The following is a 15,808-nucleotide window of genomic DNA, read 5'->3' as shown; positions in this document are numbered from 1 at the left end:
TCTTCAAAATGACTTTCTCAAAACCTTCCCTAAGGAATATTCACTCTTCGGCTGAAGGCACTGATTTTTCCAAGCACAGCCAGGGCAGGGTCAGAATGGATTTTCTACACATCACTGGACAAAGCTCCTTAAGGATGGGGACCCAGCCTTTTCTGTCTTTCTGTTCCCAGCACTTAACACGGGTCATGGCCTGCCGCCAGCCCTCGATAAATGCTTGCCGCATAAATGAGGGAGTTAATCTTGCCTGGGCTGCATCCACACAACAAACACAGATTGTTCGACAGAAAGAAAAGCAGGACAGAGTTGGAGACTTTGCAAAGAGGATGCCCAAGACATTTCCTTGGTCGGACTACGGACCCAGATGTGTGGCAAAGAGGTCAGAGCAGTCTTTCTGCCTCCTCATCCACCCTGCTTTCTTTGCTTTGGGAAGAGCCAGGAGCTGGAAAGGGCCAATGAATCGGTCTCCCAGGACCACCTTGCCTCTTGTCCTGGCTATCATTGCCCTTATGCCTGGTCTGTGGATGTCCCTGGGGTGCTGTTTTCATGTGCACATAATAAAAACATTGGCTGTAATCCCAGCACCTTGGGAGGCCAAAGCAGGTGGATCATCTGGACTCAGGAGTTTGAGACCAGCCTGGACAATGTGTCAAAACCCTGTCTCTACTAAAAATGTAAAAAGTTAGCCGGGCATGGTGGCACATGCCTGTAGTTCCAGCTACTCAGGAGGCTAATTCAGGAGAATTGCTTGAACGCATAGAAGCAGAGGTTGCAGTGAGCCGACATTGGGACAGTGGACTCCAGGCTGAGCCACAGAGCAAGACTCTGTAGAAAGAGAAGAAAAAAGAGAAAGAAAGGAAGAGAGAGAGGAAAGAAAGAAGGAAAGAAGAATGGAAAGAAAGAAAGACACACACACATTAGCTTCCCACAGTAAGGTTCAGAAACCACTGGAGCAAGTATGATTGTGTGAGGAGGTAAATACACCAGCACTTGAACCGTTATGCACAGGGGCAAGCAGGTAAACATTTAACAACCCGTTCTCCAGGGGGAGAAAACCCTGATTTGTAGCACGTGCTGCCAATTTCCCGAGTATAAATACTGCCAGCCTGCAGTCGCTGATTGCACAGACAGGAAGAGATGCAGGTAGCCATCACTCTGTTGATTTCCACCATACAGACACACAGATGCAAATCACGTCACCAGCACAGATGACGTACATGTAGCAGAAGAACTAAGAAGCGATACATTTTGAGTACGCATTACCTCTGTGTTTAATGCAATGTATTTGACTGTACGTTTATATCATGTAATTTGCAACAGTGGCTGTGTTTAACAAGAGGCTTCCAAATTCCTACAACTTGCACTCCCTTGAGCCAGTGCGATGCAGCCCCACCTACATTCTCGTTTTAGCGCGAATTAGGAAAAGTGCAACTCTTAAACCAGTGATGGTATTAGCTTAGCGCAAGTCTGAGTTTTCTACAAACAGGACTTGATTTCAAGTCAATTAAAACTGTATGAATAAACAGAATGAGGATGTACACACACAAGAACACCAAGGACCTGAAACGTGGGGAATAAATGTTGCTTTATGAAAATGGCTTCAAACCTCGACTGTCTTGGGGGCACAGTAAAATAAATGGGCACCTCACAAGATGGGAAATACAATGTAACAAATGAAAGGAAAGGTGTTTTATCTCCAAAACCATCAAAGAAATGAAAACAGCCTGGGTGCAATGGTTCATGCCAGTAATCCCTGCGCCGAGGTGGATGAATCCCTTGAGGTCAGGCGTTTGGTATTAGCTTGGTCTACATTGTGAAACGCCACCCCCCCAAATCTTCTCCACTAAAAATACAAAAATTAGCCAGCCATGGTGGTGGGCACCTGTAATCCCAGCTACTGGGGAAGCCCAGGCAGGACAATCACTTGAACCCGGGAGGCAGAGGGAGGCTGCAGTGAGCCCAGATCACGCCGCTGCACTCCAGCCTGGTTGACAGTGTCCATCTCAAGAAATGCAAACTATGCAAACTGTATAGAAAGAGGGGCACCCCATGCCAGAGAGGGCGTCCCAAATCCAGTGCCCTCAGAAGCTTTCTCACTGCACCAGCCCTTTGAGGATGAGGCTGGCAGTGGAAGTGAGAGCCATAAAACTGTCACACACACACACCACCCCCTCCCCCCACCCCTGCCAGACTCAGGAATCTCCCTGCCAGGCATCTCTCTGGAGTAAATCCTTCCAGAGAGGGAAAGGCCACAGACTCACAAAGGTGTCTGCTGTTTTCTGGAGTATGTCTCCTCCTCCTGCCCCCAGGAGAGCTAGGATTCGTTTTATTTGTCATAGTATTAATAAAAGGATTATATGCTCTATCAACGCCTGCTGTAGGGAAATGAGTATGAGTGCCGCACGTGGAATCGGACACCTGGGTGGCCGCTGAAACGGTGTTTAGAAAGGTCACGTAAAATCACAGGATCAGCGCCGATTCAACAGGACAGAATCAGAAGGTGCGTCATTATCAGAGGCGCGCAGAAGCAGGCGTGCGTTCGAAGGCAGAATCATGCAAAGCAGTTGTACCTGCGTGTGAGCGGGATCCTGGCTGGGTTTTCTTTTCCTCTCTATTTTTTACTCTTCAAATAACGGTCACAACAATAATCACTGTTAGCATTTCCCGAGGCACCTGCTAGAGGACGGGCTCTGTTCCAGTCCTCACAATCAGCTCACAAGCTAAGGCCCCTTGTGTCCATTGTACTGATAGGAACACTGAGGCTCAGGGGAGCTACTGGCTTACCTGTAGCTGCCCCCAGGCACGTAGACAGCATCAAACTCAGCTCTGATTCAAAGACGACGCAGCTCACCCCTCTGCGGGTTTGCTGGAGTACGGCGAGGAGGTTTTCGAAGTCAACTTGTATTAAAACTAAGCGTGGGTGTCGTGTTTTTACCTTCTGTTCTGCCGGGCCCTCTTCTGGTGGGGAGTGGTTTGCAGAGGGGGGTGGGAGCTTCCAGGTGGAGAGACAAGCACACCTGCCGCCTCCGGAAAGATTCCCCGGGCTGGGAAAGACCTTCACAAATGGTGCAGGGAAAAGACAAACCAGTCACACAGCCCAGCTGAGCCCTCACCAAACTGGCACTGTTACCTCATTTAAACCCCTGCCTGGCGGCCCGTGAAGGGACAGGTGCCGGATCAGAAGCCAGGCTGAGTTTCAGAGTTTCGGGAGGCTCCTGGACCCAGACCAGAGAGGACTTGTTTTGCCGGCACCTGCAGGCCAGATCTCAGGTGCTGAGGGAGACCCTTGAGGTCCTGCCCCGGGCACAGGTGAGACCTGCCTTGCACAGAGAACCCACAACCACAGGGCAGCTATTCACCCAGCGTGGGGTGGCACCGTCTCAGCGTTAGCTCTCACAGGGAGAGAAATAAAGGTAGAGACGTTGCCCTTCCAAGTACAAGGGTGTGGGCTTTGGAGTTTCCCAGACCTGGGTTCCGATTCCGGCTCAGCTGTCATGCAGTTCCCAGGAAGTCACTAGATCTCCCTCTGAGCCTGGGCGTCTCCTCTCGGGATGGCCAAGCTGCGGTGCAGCTGGGGAGGCTAAATGGCGCCATTTGCTGCAGCTGAGTAGCTCAGTAAGCCCTCAACAAATGGGTTACTAACAGCAACAATGCAGCTCGTTGATCAGACCCTGTCTCGGTGCCTTCTGTACACAAGGCACTGGGCAGGAAGATTCATGCATGCAACATGGATATGTTGAGCACCTACTATGTGCCAAGCAGTGTTCCACGTGCTGGGGTCACAGCTGAGCACAAGAAACGCCAATCCCAACTCTCTTGGGGTTTCCTTCCAGCAGAGGAGACAGGCACAAAGCCACAAAGCAAATGTGATGTCAGGCGGTGATGCGCATGATAAGAAGGGACAGAGTGACGGTGGCTGTGGTAGCTGGTGCTATTTTGTAAACCGTGGCCAGGGAAGGCCCCTCTCCTCAGGTGGCTCTGAGCGGGGGCTGTGGAAGGGAGGAGTGAGCCCTGCTGGTATCTGGGAGGGGAGAGGTCTGGGTGGAGGGAGCAGCAAGTGTGAGTGTGGGGATATGAGGACAGAGGGACAGTGGGGAGGGGAGGGGTCAGATCATGTTGTTGGCCAAGGAAAGCATTTTGATTCCTAAGCGCGAAGGAGGCCATTGGCAGGTCTTGACTTATGTTTTTAAAAGATCATCCTGCTGCTGTCAGGGACAAAGACTGGTATCTGGGAGCCATGTGGAGGTGGCTACCTCCATCCTGGCCAGAGAAGATGGACAAGGAGGGCTAGTCGCAGTGGAGGGCGGGTGGGGGCGGATTCTGGCTTCATTTTCAAGGTATTGCTGATGGGATACGTGAAGTGGGAAAGAAAGGAAGAAGCCAAAGGGCTGGTGGGGGGCGGCCAGGACATGGATATGTCCCCCACGTCTATGGGACATCCAAGAGCTGCCCTTGAGGACTCAGGCTCTGCAATGACCAGCAAGTCTGGATTTGGGGTGAGGAGGCCAAGGAGAAAGACCAGGAGGTGGACAGAATTGGAGCTGTGGGCCCGGGTGGAGTCCCTGGGGGATAGGGTGAAGACGAGAGCGTTGTTAAAGAAAGGAGCCCTGATGCCTAAGATCAGGGAGATGAGGATGGAGCCACAAAGAGGAGCGAGAAGGGCAGCCATGGGGGCCCGGGAGCCAGGACCCTGCCTTGCAGAGGATCTGGGCTCCCCAGTTCCCCTCAGCTCCTCCCTCCTCAGAGGCTCTGTCTACACTGCTTTCTGCCTGGATGCCCTTTCCCCACTTTGGAAAACTCCTATTCATCCACTGAAACCTTTTCTTTGTATTGGCTGCTCCTCCCATGGCTGACAGGTGCTTGGTCCCATGGACTGTGAATCCTGGGACAGCAGAGTACTGTCTTCAGCAGAGCCGTGAATGGTGGGGAAGGCTCAGGGCCCGAGGCTGGGAGAGGGACAGGAGCACTTGCAGAGCAGCTGCTCTATGCCAGGGCCTTTCGAGTTTCCCCTCATTAAAGCAGACCACAGCCGATAGGCCAGTTCTGTCACCCACTGGCCTGGTGAGGAGGGGTAAGCTGCCTGCTGGAGACCCTCCAGGTACTTCAAAACAGGGGAGCCGGGACTCGAACCCAGTTCTGTTTGCCTCCAAGAGCCTTTGCTCCTAACTCGACTACTCTGCCTGCAAACAAAAAGGCTTCATGGTAGGTGGGGCTATTCACACACAGGCCAGCTTCCTGGAGGGCGAGTGAGTGCTGGATCGCTGGGCCGCACCTTCCGGGCAGTGCTGGAGTGCTGGGAACCCTCTCCTCCTGGAAGCTGAGGGACCCCGGGCATGAGACAGACAGGTGCTCACCGAGGCTGAAGGAGAATCATGGGGTAGAAATTGAGAAACCCCACGGCCCGAGGTGGAAGCGGGTCACTGAGTTACGGGCCATTGCCTGCTCCCTGGATAATTAGCACAGCCATTGCAGTGGCAGTGATGGGTTCTTCTCCATTACAGGGGATGCTCGATGGGACATTATGCCAAATTAACAACCCAAGACACACCATTTTATGTGCAGGATGACAACGCTGCCCTGATGACCGGCCAGGCTGGCGAATGCAGAGCACTGTGGGTGGCGGTGAGGTCATTTTCTTCTCACACTGGCAGTGCCCTTACCATGGCTAATACTGAGTGTCAACTTGATTGAAGGATGCTAAGCATCGATGCTTGGATGTGTCTGTGACGGTGCTACCAAATGGGATTTACACTGGAGTCAGAGGGCTGGGGACAGCAGACCTACCCTCAGTCTGGGTGGGCACCAGCTAATCAGCCGCCAGCATGGCCTGAATGTAAAGCAGGCAGAAAAACGTGGAGAGAGGTTAGACTGGCCTAGAGCATCCAAGCCTCCATCTTCCTCCCGTGCTGGATGCTTCCTGCCCCCAAACAGCGGACTCCAGCCAAGGTCTTCAGCTTTGGGATGTGGACTGGCTTCCTTGCTCCTCAGCTTACAGATGGCCTATTGTGGGACCTTGTGATCATGTGAGTTACTACTTCTTAATAAACTCTGATATATATATATATATATGTATATCACCTATCCATCCTGTTAGTTCTGTTCCTCTAGGGAACCCTGACTAACACAGTCCCCCCGCAAGCAGGGGCACCTTTATGGTGGAAAATGAAGCAGAAAATCAGAAAACAGCAGCTGTCCCTTGGGGGAGGTAGGTGTGAAAGCAGGGAAATAAAGACAGCAACAGGACTGCTGCCCCCACGGATGGCCTGTGTGCTGGCTCAGGGCAGCCGGGCCTCTCCACACATCTTAACACCCCCTCAGCCTTTAGGGGTGCAGAGAGGGGTCAAGGAGCTGTTTCCCAGGAAGAAGGATGAGGAGAAACTCTGCAGCTGCCGCAGGGGTCCTGGTGCACCTCAGGGCCTCTGTGGGTCGTGGTGATGTGGATCCTACCTCGGCCACAGTCAGCCACATCCAGGATGCCATGGGAGGAGCCACATAGCCCTCGGCTTAAGGAGAGTTCCTAGAGGCTGGGACTGCAGCTCGCACTCTAGGGAGTCTGCACGGTTGGGCACCAGGGCATGGGCAGAGCCAGGAAGAGATTCCCGGCAGTCCTACTGTGTGCCTTCATGACCTCTCATCACCATCACCACCAAAGGCAGGCACTGAGACTCAGGGAAGGCCAGCAACTCATCTGAGGACACACAGCAGGTAAAGTCACTGGTTCTGAGCATTTCTGTTTCCCCCTCCCCCGCCTGCTGCCCATGGCACCCACCACCACGGAGTGACACTGATGAATGGACACCTCCCGGGGTTTCAGCCAAGCTGTCAGAACAAACGAAACACAGCCCAGAGAGGCAGCGAAGGAGGGAACGCATGCCTTCTCAGGCCCTAGCTGGGAAAAGACAGGAACTGGAGGGGCAGCCCAGTTTCCTGGTCCAGCTGGAGCCCCCAAGGAGCTGCAACTCCATCCCTGCTCAGGACATCAACTGTCTTCTGAATTCCAAGCACGGAAGCCTCCTTGGTATTTGATGTTACGCCAAGGAAATAAGATACTTGATCGCCTCCCTTTCTGGTCTCCTCATTTTCTGGAATTTCTTGCTGTTGGCTGGCACCCTCCCTGCAGAAGCCACACACCCAGGGCTCTGGCTGCAGAGCTGGGAAGAATACGATGCTTGAGTTTCAGCAGGAGAAGGTTCTGGGGTTGGGCAAACTCTGGGACCTCACAGGGGAGGATGAATGTGTTTTATGAAGCACTCGAGGGGCTCCAGGACAGTGAGGTGAGAAGAGGTGGCAGTGGGGCTTTGCTGGTAGGCAGAGGCTAACAGACGGAGAGGAACTCTGACATCTACCTTCCCCTGCTGGGCTCCTGTACTTCCAGGTGACCTGAGGTCCTCAGGGCCCAGGGCGATGAAGTCAATGCTGTAGAGGCACTCAGGTTCTGATGCCCGCTCTGCCCTGTCCCTGTATGCCCCACAGGCAGCACCAGCATCTCCCAGAAACTTGCTACAAATGCAGAATCCCAGGCCTACCCCATCATTAGGCATCAGAATTTGCAAACCCAACAAGACCCAGGGGATTTGGATGCCCCTTAAGCTCTGAGATGCACACAGGATCCCCTCGAGCCAAGTCAGGAATTTCTCCCTGAGCTCCGACAGCCTGGGAGGGCTTGGGGGCTGGAAGGGCTGGAGCTGGGCAGCCTCCTCTCCTCCAGCCACTGCCCATTTCCCATCCCCACCCAGGCCTCTAGACCTCAGGGAAGGTTTTGAAGGATGAGTTCCCCAGAGAGAGATGGAGCAGAGCACACTGGGAAGAGAATTAAATCAGAAGCAGGGAGGTATGAATCAGGGAGGGATTTGAGCGGTCAAGGATGGGGTGGACAGCATGGGCAGTGAGGTGGCGGGGGGCTCTGAGACAGGCAGGGGCCAGGTGGAGTCGGCTCAGATCTGACGTGGGCCAGGGAGACCCTGGCTCAAACCCATGGTTCTGTGGCCTAGGGCAAGTTACTGACCCTCCCTGGGCCCAAGTTGGCTCATCCGTACAAGGGGATGGTGCGCCCTGCTGAGCCCAGTCCCCAGGGTGGGAGTTACAAGAGTCCCTGGAAATACCGAGGGGGCAGTGTCTAAAGTCAAGTGCTAACCATGGTTCCTGTACTCTCTGCTGGTCCCTGTGGGTCTTCCAGGCCTGAGGCTTCAGGAGGGGGTTGCTGGGGTGGGGAGGCAGGGTCAGGCTACTGAGGGCTGGGAGGCAGGCTAGGAGCCAGCTGAATGGAAGATTCTCAGTTATCAAGAAGCCTGGCTCTTACAGACATTTTCCAGGGCCTCCTGAGTGCCTCTCTCTGGGATGGGAATGTTGATGCACGGTGGAGGGAGGGAGGTGCAGTCCCAGGTGAGTGTCCTGCCCCCCCCATCAGGTCCTCACAACTGCATTGCAAGGCCAGGCTTGCCCAATTTACAGATGGGGACAGTAAGGCTCAGGCAGGGGAGGCTTGGGGCAGCCAGGTTGTGGCACGCTGGCAGGGCCAGGAGGGTGTGTCTGACTGGGAGCTGATGCTTGTGCCCTGGATTTGAGACAGCAACAATGACCATGTTGACCATGACAGTGGCAGCTTCCAGGACCCCGGCCACAGCTGTACTGATGATGAGATCACAGCATGTGGCAGGAATGTGGTGACACCCCCCTGCCCGGCTTAACCCCGGGGCACAGCAGCTCCCCACACTGCCCCCTCCACTGCCTGCTCCTTTAGCCCGAGGTGGGTTCTGGCCATGCAGAAGTGAGACCTGGGCTGTCAATGTGAGAAGACCAGGTTCCTGATCTCCAAATGGACAGAGGGCTCAGCCCAGACCCTGTCCCGGACCCCCAGTGCTGATGCTCCTGCTGCATCCCTCGGACACATTTGCTGAGCAGCTACTACGTGCCAGGACCCTGAGTCGGGCTGAGGTTCTGGTGGGGAAAGCTGCACACTGACAAGGACAGGAGTTCAGATGGTGAGGTCCGGTCTGGGATTGGTGGAGGGCCTGGCCAGGCTGAATGCAGGTGGCGGGGTGTGGGGGGGGCGGAGAGAGAGAGCGAGTGTGTGTGTGTGTGTAGGGGTTAGTGCCCCTCTCCTGCCTCATGGTGAACTGAGTGTGCAGCTGTGCCAGGAGGCCAAGGGGCCTGGAGAGGCTCTCTATGCCTGGGAGGAAGACCCAGGACCTCCAAGCTGTGAAGGACACCCTGTCTCAGGGGCTGTGTCCCTTAAGTCCCTGCTGGGTCATGCTCGGCTCTGGGCCCTCAGCGGTTGTCCTGACTGCTTTCAGGAGGAAATGACGGGCGGAGTGTCGGGGTCACCAGAGAAGACAGAGTCCAGAGAATCTGAGCAAGAAACTTCACAGTCCGAGTTCATTATCTCCTAAGTGGAAGGAAAGCCCGGCTTCTCTGTGAAATTAAATAAAGGAGCTGAGCTTTGTGACAGCTGTGTCCCTCCTAGCACCCCTGCCGGCCCCTGCCGGCCCCTACCTCAGTTATAAATCCCAGGGGTGGGGGACATCACAACGCCCCAGCTGCCTAGCCATGCGATTCGGCAGTGCCTGGCCTTCGCCTGGCCACCTGGCAGGAAAATCGCATTTCTTATGATTGATGGAGTGTGTGTCCATGGGGACCGAGGTGGGGCTGCGTGGGGCTGTGCCACTGCCACCAGGACCTTCAATACTGCTGTTCAGCAGTGGCCTGGGGCTGCCTTGGGCCCCTCACTCACCAAGCCCTACAGGTTTCTGAGAGGAGAGACAGTGCTGGCCCCAGCTGGGGAGCCGAGAGCCGTGAGGGTGGACCCAGCAGTCGCCCAGCTTACTCCTCTGCCCCAGCTCTGGTGTCTGCTGGGGCCCTCCCACTGCAGGGTGCCCATCAGAACTGCTATAGCAGCCCGGTGGGAGGCAGGGGCAGGGGACTCCTGGGTGCCCCCGGCACAGCTGCCCCTTGCCTCCACCTCCCACAGCGTCGCCCTGCCTGGCGCTGTCCTGGTGCCTTGACCTCCTGCCTCCGTGCCCTCTTTGCTGCTCTCCATCCACTGCTTGGGTCCCACTAAGCCTCCCCAGAAGTGGCTGAGCCTCATTTGGAGACTCCAGGAGCCCAGGTGATGAGGGTGTGTCTGCAGCTGTCTTGCTCCTGCTGCTCCTGCATGGGGAGCCCTGAGAAGCTAGAGAAGCTGGAGTCATCCACAGGAGACAGAGATGGGGTGGGGCCAGCAGGGGAGAAAGGGAGAGAAGCCACAGAGGCTGGGCTCACAGGAGGCTTCCGGAGGTAAAAGCAGAAGCAAAGAGAGGTTTTGGGGAGCAGTCACGCTCAGCATGAGGCTCCTGAGAGGGCTGTGAGGGGAACAGAAGCCTTTCCAGGGACTGATGAGCATTAAAGAGTCTCCCAGGCTGGGCATGGTGGCTCACGCCTGTAATCTCAGCACTTTGGGAGGCCGAGAAGGGTGGATCATGAGGTCAGGAGTTCAAGACCAGCCTGGCCAAGATGGTGAAACCCTGTCTCTACTAAAAATCCAAAAATCAGCTGAGTGTGGTGGGGGGCACCTGTAATCCCAGCTACTTGGGAGGCTGAGGCAGAGAATTGCTTGAACCTGGGAGGCAGAGGTTGTAGTGAGCCAAGATCGCACCACTGTATTCCAGCCTGGGCAACAAAGCAAGACTCAGTCTAAAAAAAAAAAAGGAATCTCTGTGGCCCACAGTCTTTGCCTGGACATTCTCCGATGTGACTGAGGAGGGCCGCAGAGAGCGCTTGTTGTGCCTGTCTGGATGCCAAGCGGTGCTTCACTGACTGGGACACCACATGGAGGCTGGGACACCTGGGGCCAGGGACCTAGTCAGTTTACAGTAAGATCTGTAATGCTGGAGACGTTGTGGGTCAGACAGCTGGGAGAACCTTGGAGTGGTAGAAAAGGAAGATCCTCCCTGATCTCCAAATCAAGTCCCCTCTCACTTCACTTCCTCAACTGGCAAAACTGAAGACCCGAAAGGAAGCTCCTCGCCCAGAGTCACACTGCACATCAAAGATCACAGCGGGAGCGGGGCAGTGCCTGTGAATCCAGCCAGGGACGGGCTATTCCTTATCCTGTACCATATCCTTGTGGGTTCTGAAGACCCTTTTTCACGCTCACATGGTGATGGAACACCTTCCCGAGACTGTGCTCAGGACAGTCAGGAGCCTCTGAGCTCCGAAAGGAAACATGTCCCACCTGGACTTGGAGCTCAGCCGCGCACCCAGGCACTGTGCACCATCCCTGCAAGCCTGGCAAGCTCTCTGCATCCTGATGGCACAGCACTGTGCCTGGCACATAGCAGGTGTGCAATGTGTGCTTGATGAAAAGCAATAAGGAACAGGGGCGGGGTGGGAACCGCTGCTGGGACACACAAAGGGTTCTGGGCAGGGCGAGACTTGGGGGCTGTTAGTAGCAGGTACAGTGATGCAGGAAATGGAGCACCTGGAGGCCGGGGCAGGCAGACAGCCCCCAGGTGCTGAGCACAGGGCGCTAACAACATCCCCCATCCTCTTGGCAAGTGTTCAGGGAGGTGCAAGCTATTTCTTACAAATGCACGTGCATGCAAAAGGTGTGGGAGTGGAGGAGGACCAACGTTTTAAACAGAAGATTCTCAGCTATCAGAAAGCTTGGTTATTATAGACATTTTCCAGTGCTTCCCGAGCTGTCCTGCCCACAGGCATCCCCCGCAGAGATGCCTGGTCCGTGGGCTCTGGGTCTTCAGTTTGACAAACCCCCCAGGTGTGTCTGTTGCAAGGGACTCGAATTTCAGAACACCCCACTGTGGGGTCCTGCCAACAGACATTTCATTGCCTGTAGCTCTCTGAAGTCCCCACTGCTCAAGGGTGGAGGCTGGCTTCTCTACTCATCACCTCCACATCCCCCAGAACCTGGCACAGACCCCTGCCCAAGGACCCACTCAGCCAGCATTTGTCAAACTGAGCCACACAGGGCTGTGTCTTTGTCTCCTGTGTAATAGATGGCGTCATTATTCGATCGATAAGCACAAGCTGATTTATGCATATCTTATTAATTATTTAAGGCACTCATTATTGAAAAGGTCACTACCTGCTAGCTATGTGAACGAACGCTAATTCATTTGGTTGCTGCCTCCAAAGAGGAGGAATCAAGGGTTAAATGAGCACCTACTACGTGCCAGGTAGGCGCGCAGCTAACCCTTGGAAGGGGGTAGTCTTACCCTCTCCTTTTTCATGAGGATCAGGTTAAGAAGGTGAAATCTCATGCCTGAAGTCAAGGAGCAGGTAATGGCAGAGCCAGGACTCAGACCCAGGTCAGGTTGCCTGCAAAGCTCCCGGACTTGAACTCAGGGGTCACTGTGTGGCAAACTCCTACACACCCCCGCAGCAGGAGGGCTCTGGATGGATCTTGCAGCTGGGGCTTGATATCATGATGTCCCTGTGTGATGTGCCCTGAGCCACGTGTGCCCATGGCTGCAGCTCAGCCCCGATAGGGCGCCTGAACGTCTCACTCTACCCCTTGACCTGGGAATCGACCCTCAGTCTGTCTCCTGTCCTTGGTACTACCAGCCTCCCGGGGAGTTCCTGCTCCAAATGCCAGACCCCGCCTCTCTCCTTCCAACTCTAGATGCCACACTGCCCAGGGCTACCTGGGGTCAGGTCAGGCTTGCCCCCACCACACTAGAACTGGGCGGAAATAGGAACTGCAGTAGATAAGCTCAGATCTGAACATAACCCTGAGCAGCCATCCCACAAGGCCAACCCCTGAGATGCCACCTGGCCGGCTTCCTTCCTTCCTGAACAGCCTGCCTGAGTCAGCACTAGCACCCCTCATGCCACACAGGCATGTACATATAAGGAACCAAGTAACATTGTATTTTCTAACCTCACGCTGAAAAATCTGCCTGGGCAGACCGATTTGCTTCCTTTGGCCAGATTTACAACTTAGAAAGCCATCCAGTTTCCCCTTTTGCCTTGGCAGCTAGGAAACGCAAAACTCCACTTAATGTTTAGTCTCTCGTGCTGGGCTCTAAGCGCGATGAGCTTGCAAGCTTTCCTTATGAGCTCTGTTTCCACCTCTCATGTTGCCTTTCCCGTCCAGGCACACGTTCTAGGCTAACACGACAGTTTCAAACAACAAGATACGCAAACAATTGGGTGACCAAACCACCAAATCATTCCAATGAGCCAGATCATTCCCACGATGGCGAGAATGAAGGCGGATTTTCCAAGCTCTCCAAAGACGATGACCCAAACCAGCCCGGGCCTCAATGGCAGCCACTTACCAGGCAGACGAACTCTGGAAGGTCATCAGCGGTGGGCTGTGGGCGTCTCCCCGAAGCGTGTGCACGGCCTGGGGGGCTTGCGGCAGTGGGCCTGGGGGAGGCTGCGGCTGTGGGGCCCGCTGCCCCGGCCGAGGGGCCCGAGCAGGGTTCCCCCACCGCCGGGGGTCCTGTTTCATCCACCGTCCTTGGATGCCCCACCGTGCCAGGTAGACCTTGCAGATGTCGTAGTTCATTGCCGAGTAATACAGAAGGTCCAGAAGCAACAGCATCAACACGAAAAAGCCATAGATCCACACTCCCAACAAGGCTGTGTAATTGCTGTGAATGAACAGAGAGGGAGTGAGCGAGGAGATGCGAGCAGCCCGGCTCGGGCTGGCTTCATCAGCGGGGCTGATTGGGGAACCTGGCATGGGGGCTATTTTGGAGTCCCACGGAGGAGGGTACAGAGCCCCGCTGAGGGCTGCTCTGCCTTCCCCAGGCAGAGGTGGCCAAAGCTGTAGAGGGTTCAGAACCCTGCTGGGAAGCCTGGCTCTCCACTGCAGAGAGGCTCTGCGCTCCCAGCACAGGCCGTGCCTTCTTTCCCTGACCCCTCCTCCCACCAGCCCTCTGTTGAAGACGACTTCCTCCAGGAAGTCTTCCGGACACCCTGACCCTTCTACAGGGCTGGGACAAGCCCCTCTTCTGGCCCACAGTCCTGATTTCCCCTCAAACCCAGCCCTCGTCACCCAGAGCCACATCTGTCTCCCACGCCCTTCCCCAAGGCCAGGGTCCAAGTCTCCGCGTGCCCAAGATGGACGGTGTCCTGGGCTTCCCACTGCAGTGGGAGCTGCTGAGTCCTAACAGTACGTGCCAGGGGCTGCGGCTGCCTGAACATACCGCTCTATTAATCACTCCGGCTGCTCCCTGCTGCGGGCATGTGCCTGGGTGGGTGTGCGCTTCGGTGTCGAGGAGGCGTGAATGGAGCCAGTGTCCAGCCTGCACACGCTGCCACTGCACCTCCCCAGGGAGAGACCCGTCTGCCTCTTGCCCAGGCTGAGCTCTCAGGGGCAGCACAACCTTCAAGACCCTGTTTGAGGCTAAGGACAGGTGCCAGCCTGGACCCCTCGTTCTAATTCTTCCTCTGCCTGGTTTGCTGTGTGGCCTGGGAGAACCCCTGCCTGTCTCTGGACCTGGAGGAGATGAGCAGGAGGCCTCTCCCTGTCTCAGCTTCCAGGCTCCAGATCTTCCCAGGCTTAGGTCAGCCCCGGCGCCAGTAGCAGCCTCTGTAGGAAGACGGGGGCTGCTTCCCGCCGGCTCCTCTGGCCCTGACCAGGGCAGAGCCCAGGGCTGGGGAAGCTCAGATTCGCCCTTTGCCTGGAAAGCCTTCCCTCCCCTCACTTGGCCAAGTTGCTGGCCTGAAGATGCTGCTCGGGTGCCTGGGATCTGCTGGATGGGAGGCCTCTGCATGTCTTGAGCACGTCCCATGAGCAGCCACAGGCTGGTGCCTAGGCTGTGCCGCTGTAATCCCACAGCTCCCGGTCACCGCGGGTCCTCGCTGCCTCCCATCCCCTACCGCCATGAAGTCTGCAAGAGACTGATGGGCTCGTTCATGCTCAGGTGTAAATGACTGCCAGCCAGGCCCCAGCTGCCTTCTGTTAAAGAGAAGCTCACTTTTCCTGGAGGCATTTGGATGTGAAATTCCTTCCAGGGAAAAAAGGCCTGCGGCCCCATCCAGCATGCTGGGGCAGGCATCCCCAGGGTAGCTGTCCCCGCAGACAGAGGAGGCTGGCCTGGCTCCAGTCCCCAGGCCTCCCGCTTTCCCAGCACCCTCCCTCCTGCAGCCCCCACAGAATTGCTCTAAGTGGCAGGTTTTTCTTCGGTGGTTCCCATGGCAGCAGCCACGGGGGCTGAAGGAGGAGACGGGGGAAGGGGAGGCTGGGCAGCTGTGTACAGATGCTGTCCACAGAAGGGGTCCGGGATGCCAGCTGGGGCTGTGGCTGGGCCGCAGGCTGTGGGTCTGGAACTACTGGGCCAAGAAGTAACTACCAGAGGCGGCAGCGGACGCTCGTTCCCCCACCTGCTTCCCACGTTAGCCCATCTCATGCTCACGCAACCACAGGAAGAAAGAGTTTTTCATCATTGTTATCCCTGCTTTACAGACAGAAAACTGAGGCTCACTGGAATTAAACAGACTTGCCTAAGAGCTCACAGCCATTAAGGGGCAGAACCAGTACTTGAACTCAGCAGCTGAGCTCTAGAGTTGCGCTCCTAACCACTGCACCACACTGCCTTGGCTTCGGCCGCCTGGGTTCTCAGGGTAGAAAAGCTGCCTCCAGCCCAACAGCACTCCTTCCTGGAGGACTCTGTCCATGCTGCACCTCCATCCGGAACCTCTGACTACCTTCCACACACCCAGCTGGCCCTGGTGCTGTGTCTTAGCCCAGATATCACCTCCTCTAGGAAGCCTTCCTTGATGCCCTGTGTCAGTCCAACCTCTACCCTGCATTCCCAAAGCTGCTGGATTTCCCAGAACACACTGCTGTTTTTGCTGTTTGGTA

At 55.7% G+C, this 15,808-nt stretch overlaps 1 protein-coding gene across 4 annotated transcripts in view; it reads right to left on the bottom strand.

Annotated features, from left to right (window-relative positions):
* The window catches only part of SHISAL1 (shisa like 1), a 170,234-nt gene that overhangs the window by 33,405 nt on the left and 121,021 nt on the right, over nt 1–15,808 (bottom strand). For all 4 annotated transcript variants that reach the window (XM_054238725.2, XM_035265252.3, XM_078333352.1 and 1 more), the window contains one exon: nt 13,272–13,589. In XM_054238725.2, coding sequence (XP_054094700.1) covers nt 13,272–13,589 — 318 coding nt within the window. The remainder of the gene's footprint in view (nt 1–13,271; nt 13,590–15,808) is intronic.

Source organism: Callithrix jacchus, chromosome 1 (assembly GCF_049354715.1).
Source record: "Callithrix jacchus isolate 240 chromosome 1, calJac240_pri, whole genome shotgun sequence".
Taxonomy (NCBI): domain Eukaryota; kingdom Metazoa; phylum Chordata; class Mammalia; order Primates; family Cebidae; genus Callithrix; species Callithrix jacchus.
This window is presented reverse-complemented; position numbering and strand designations above follow the sequence as displayed.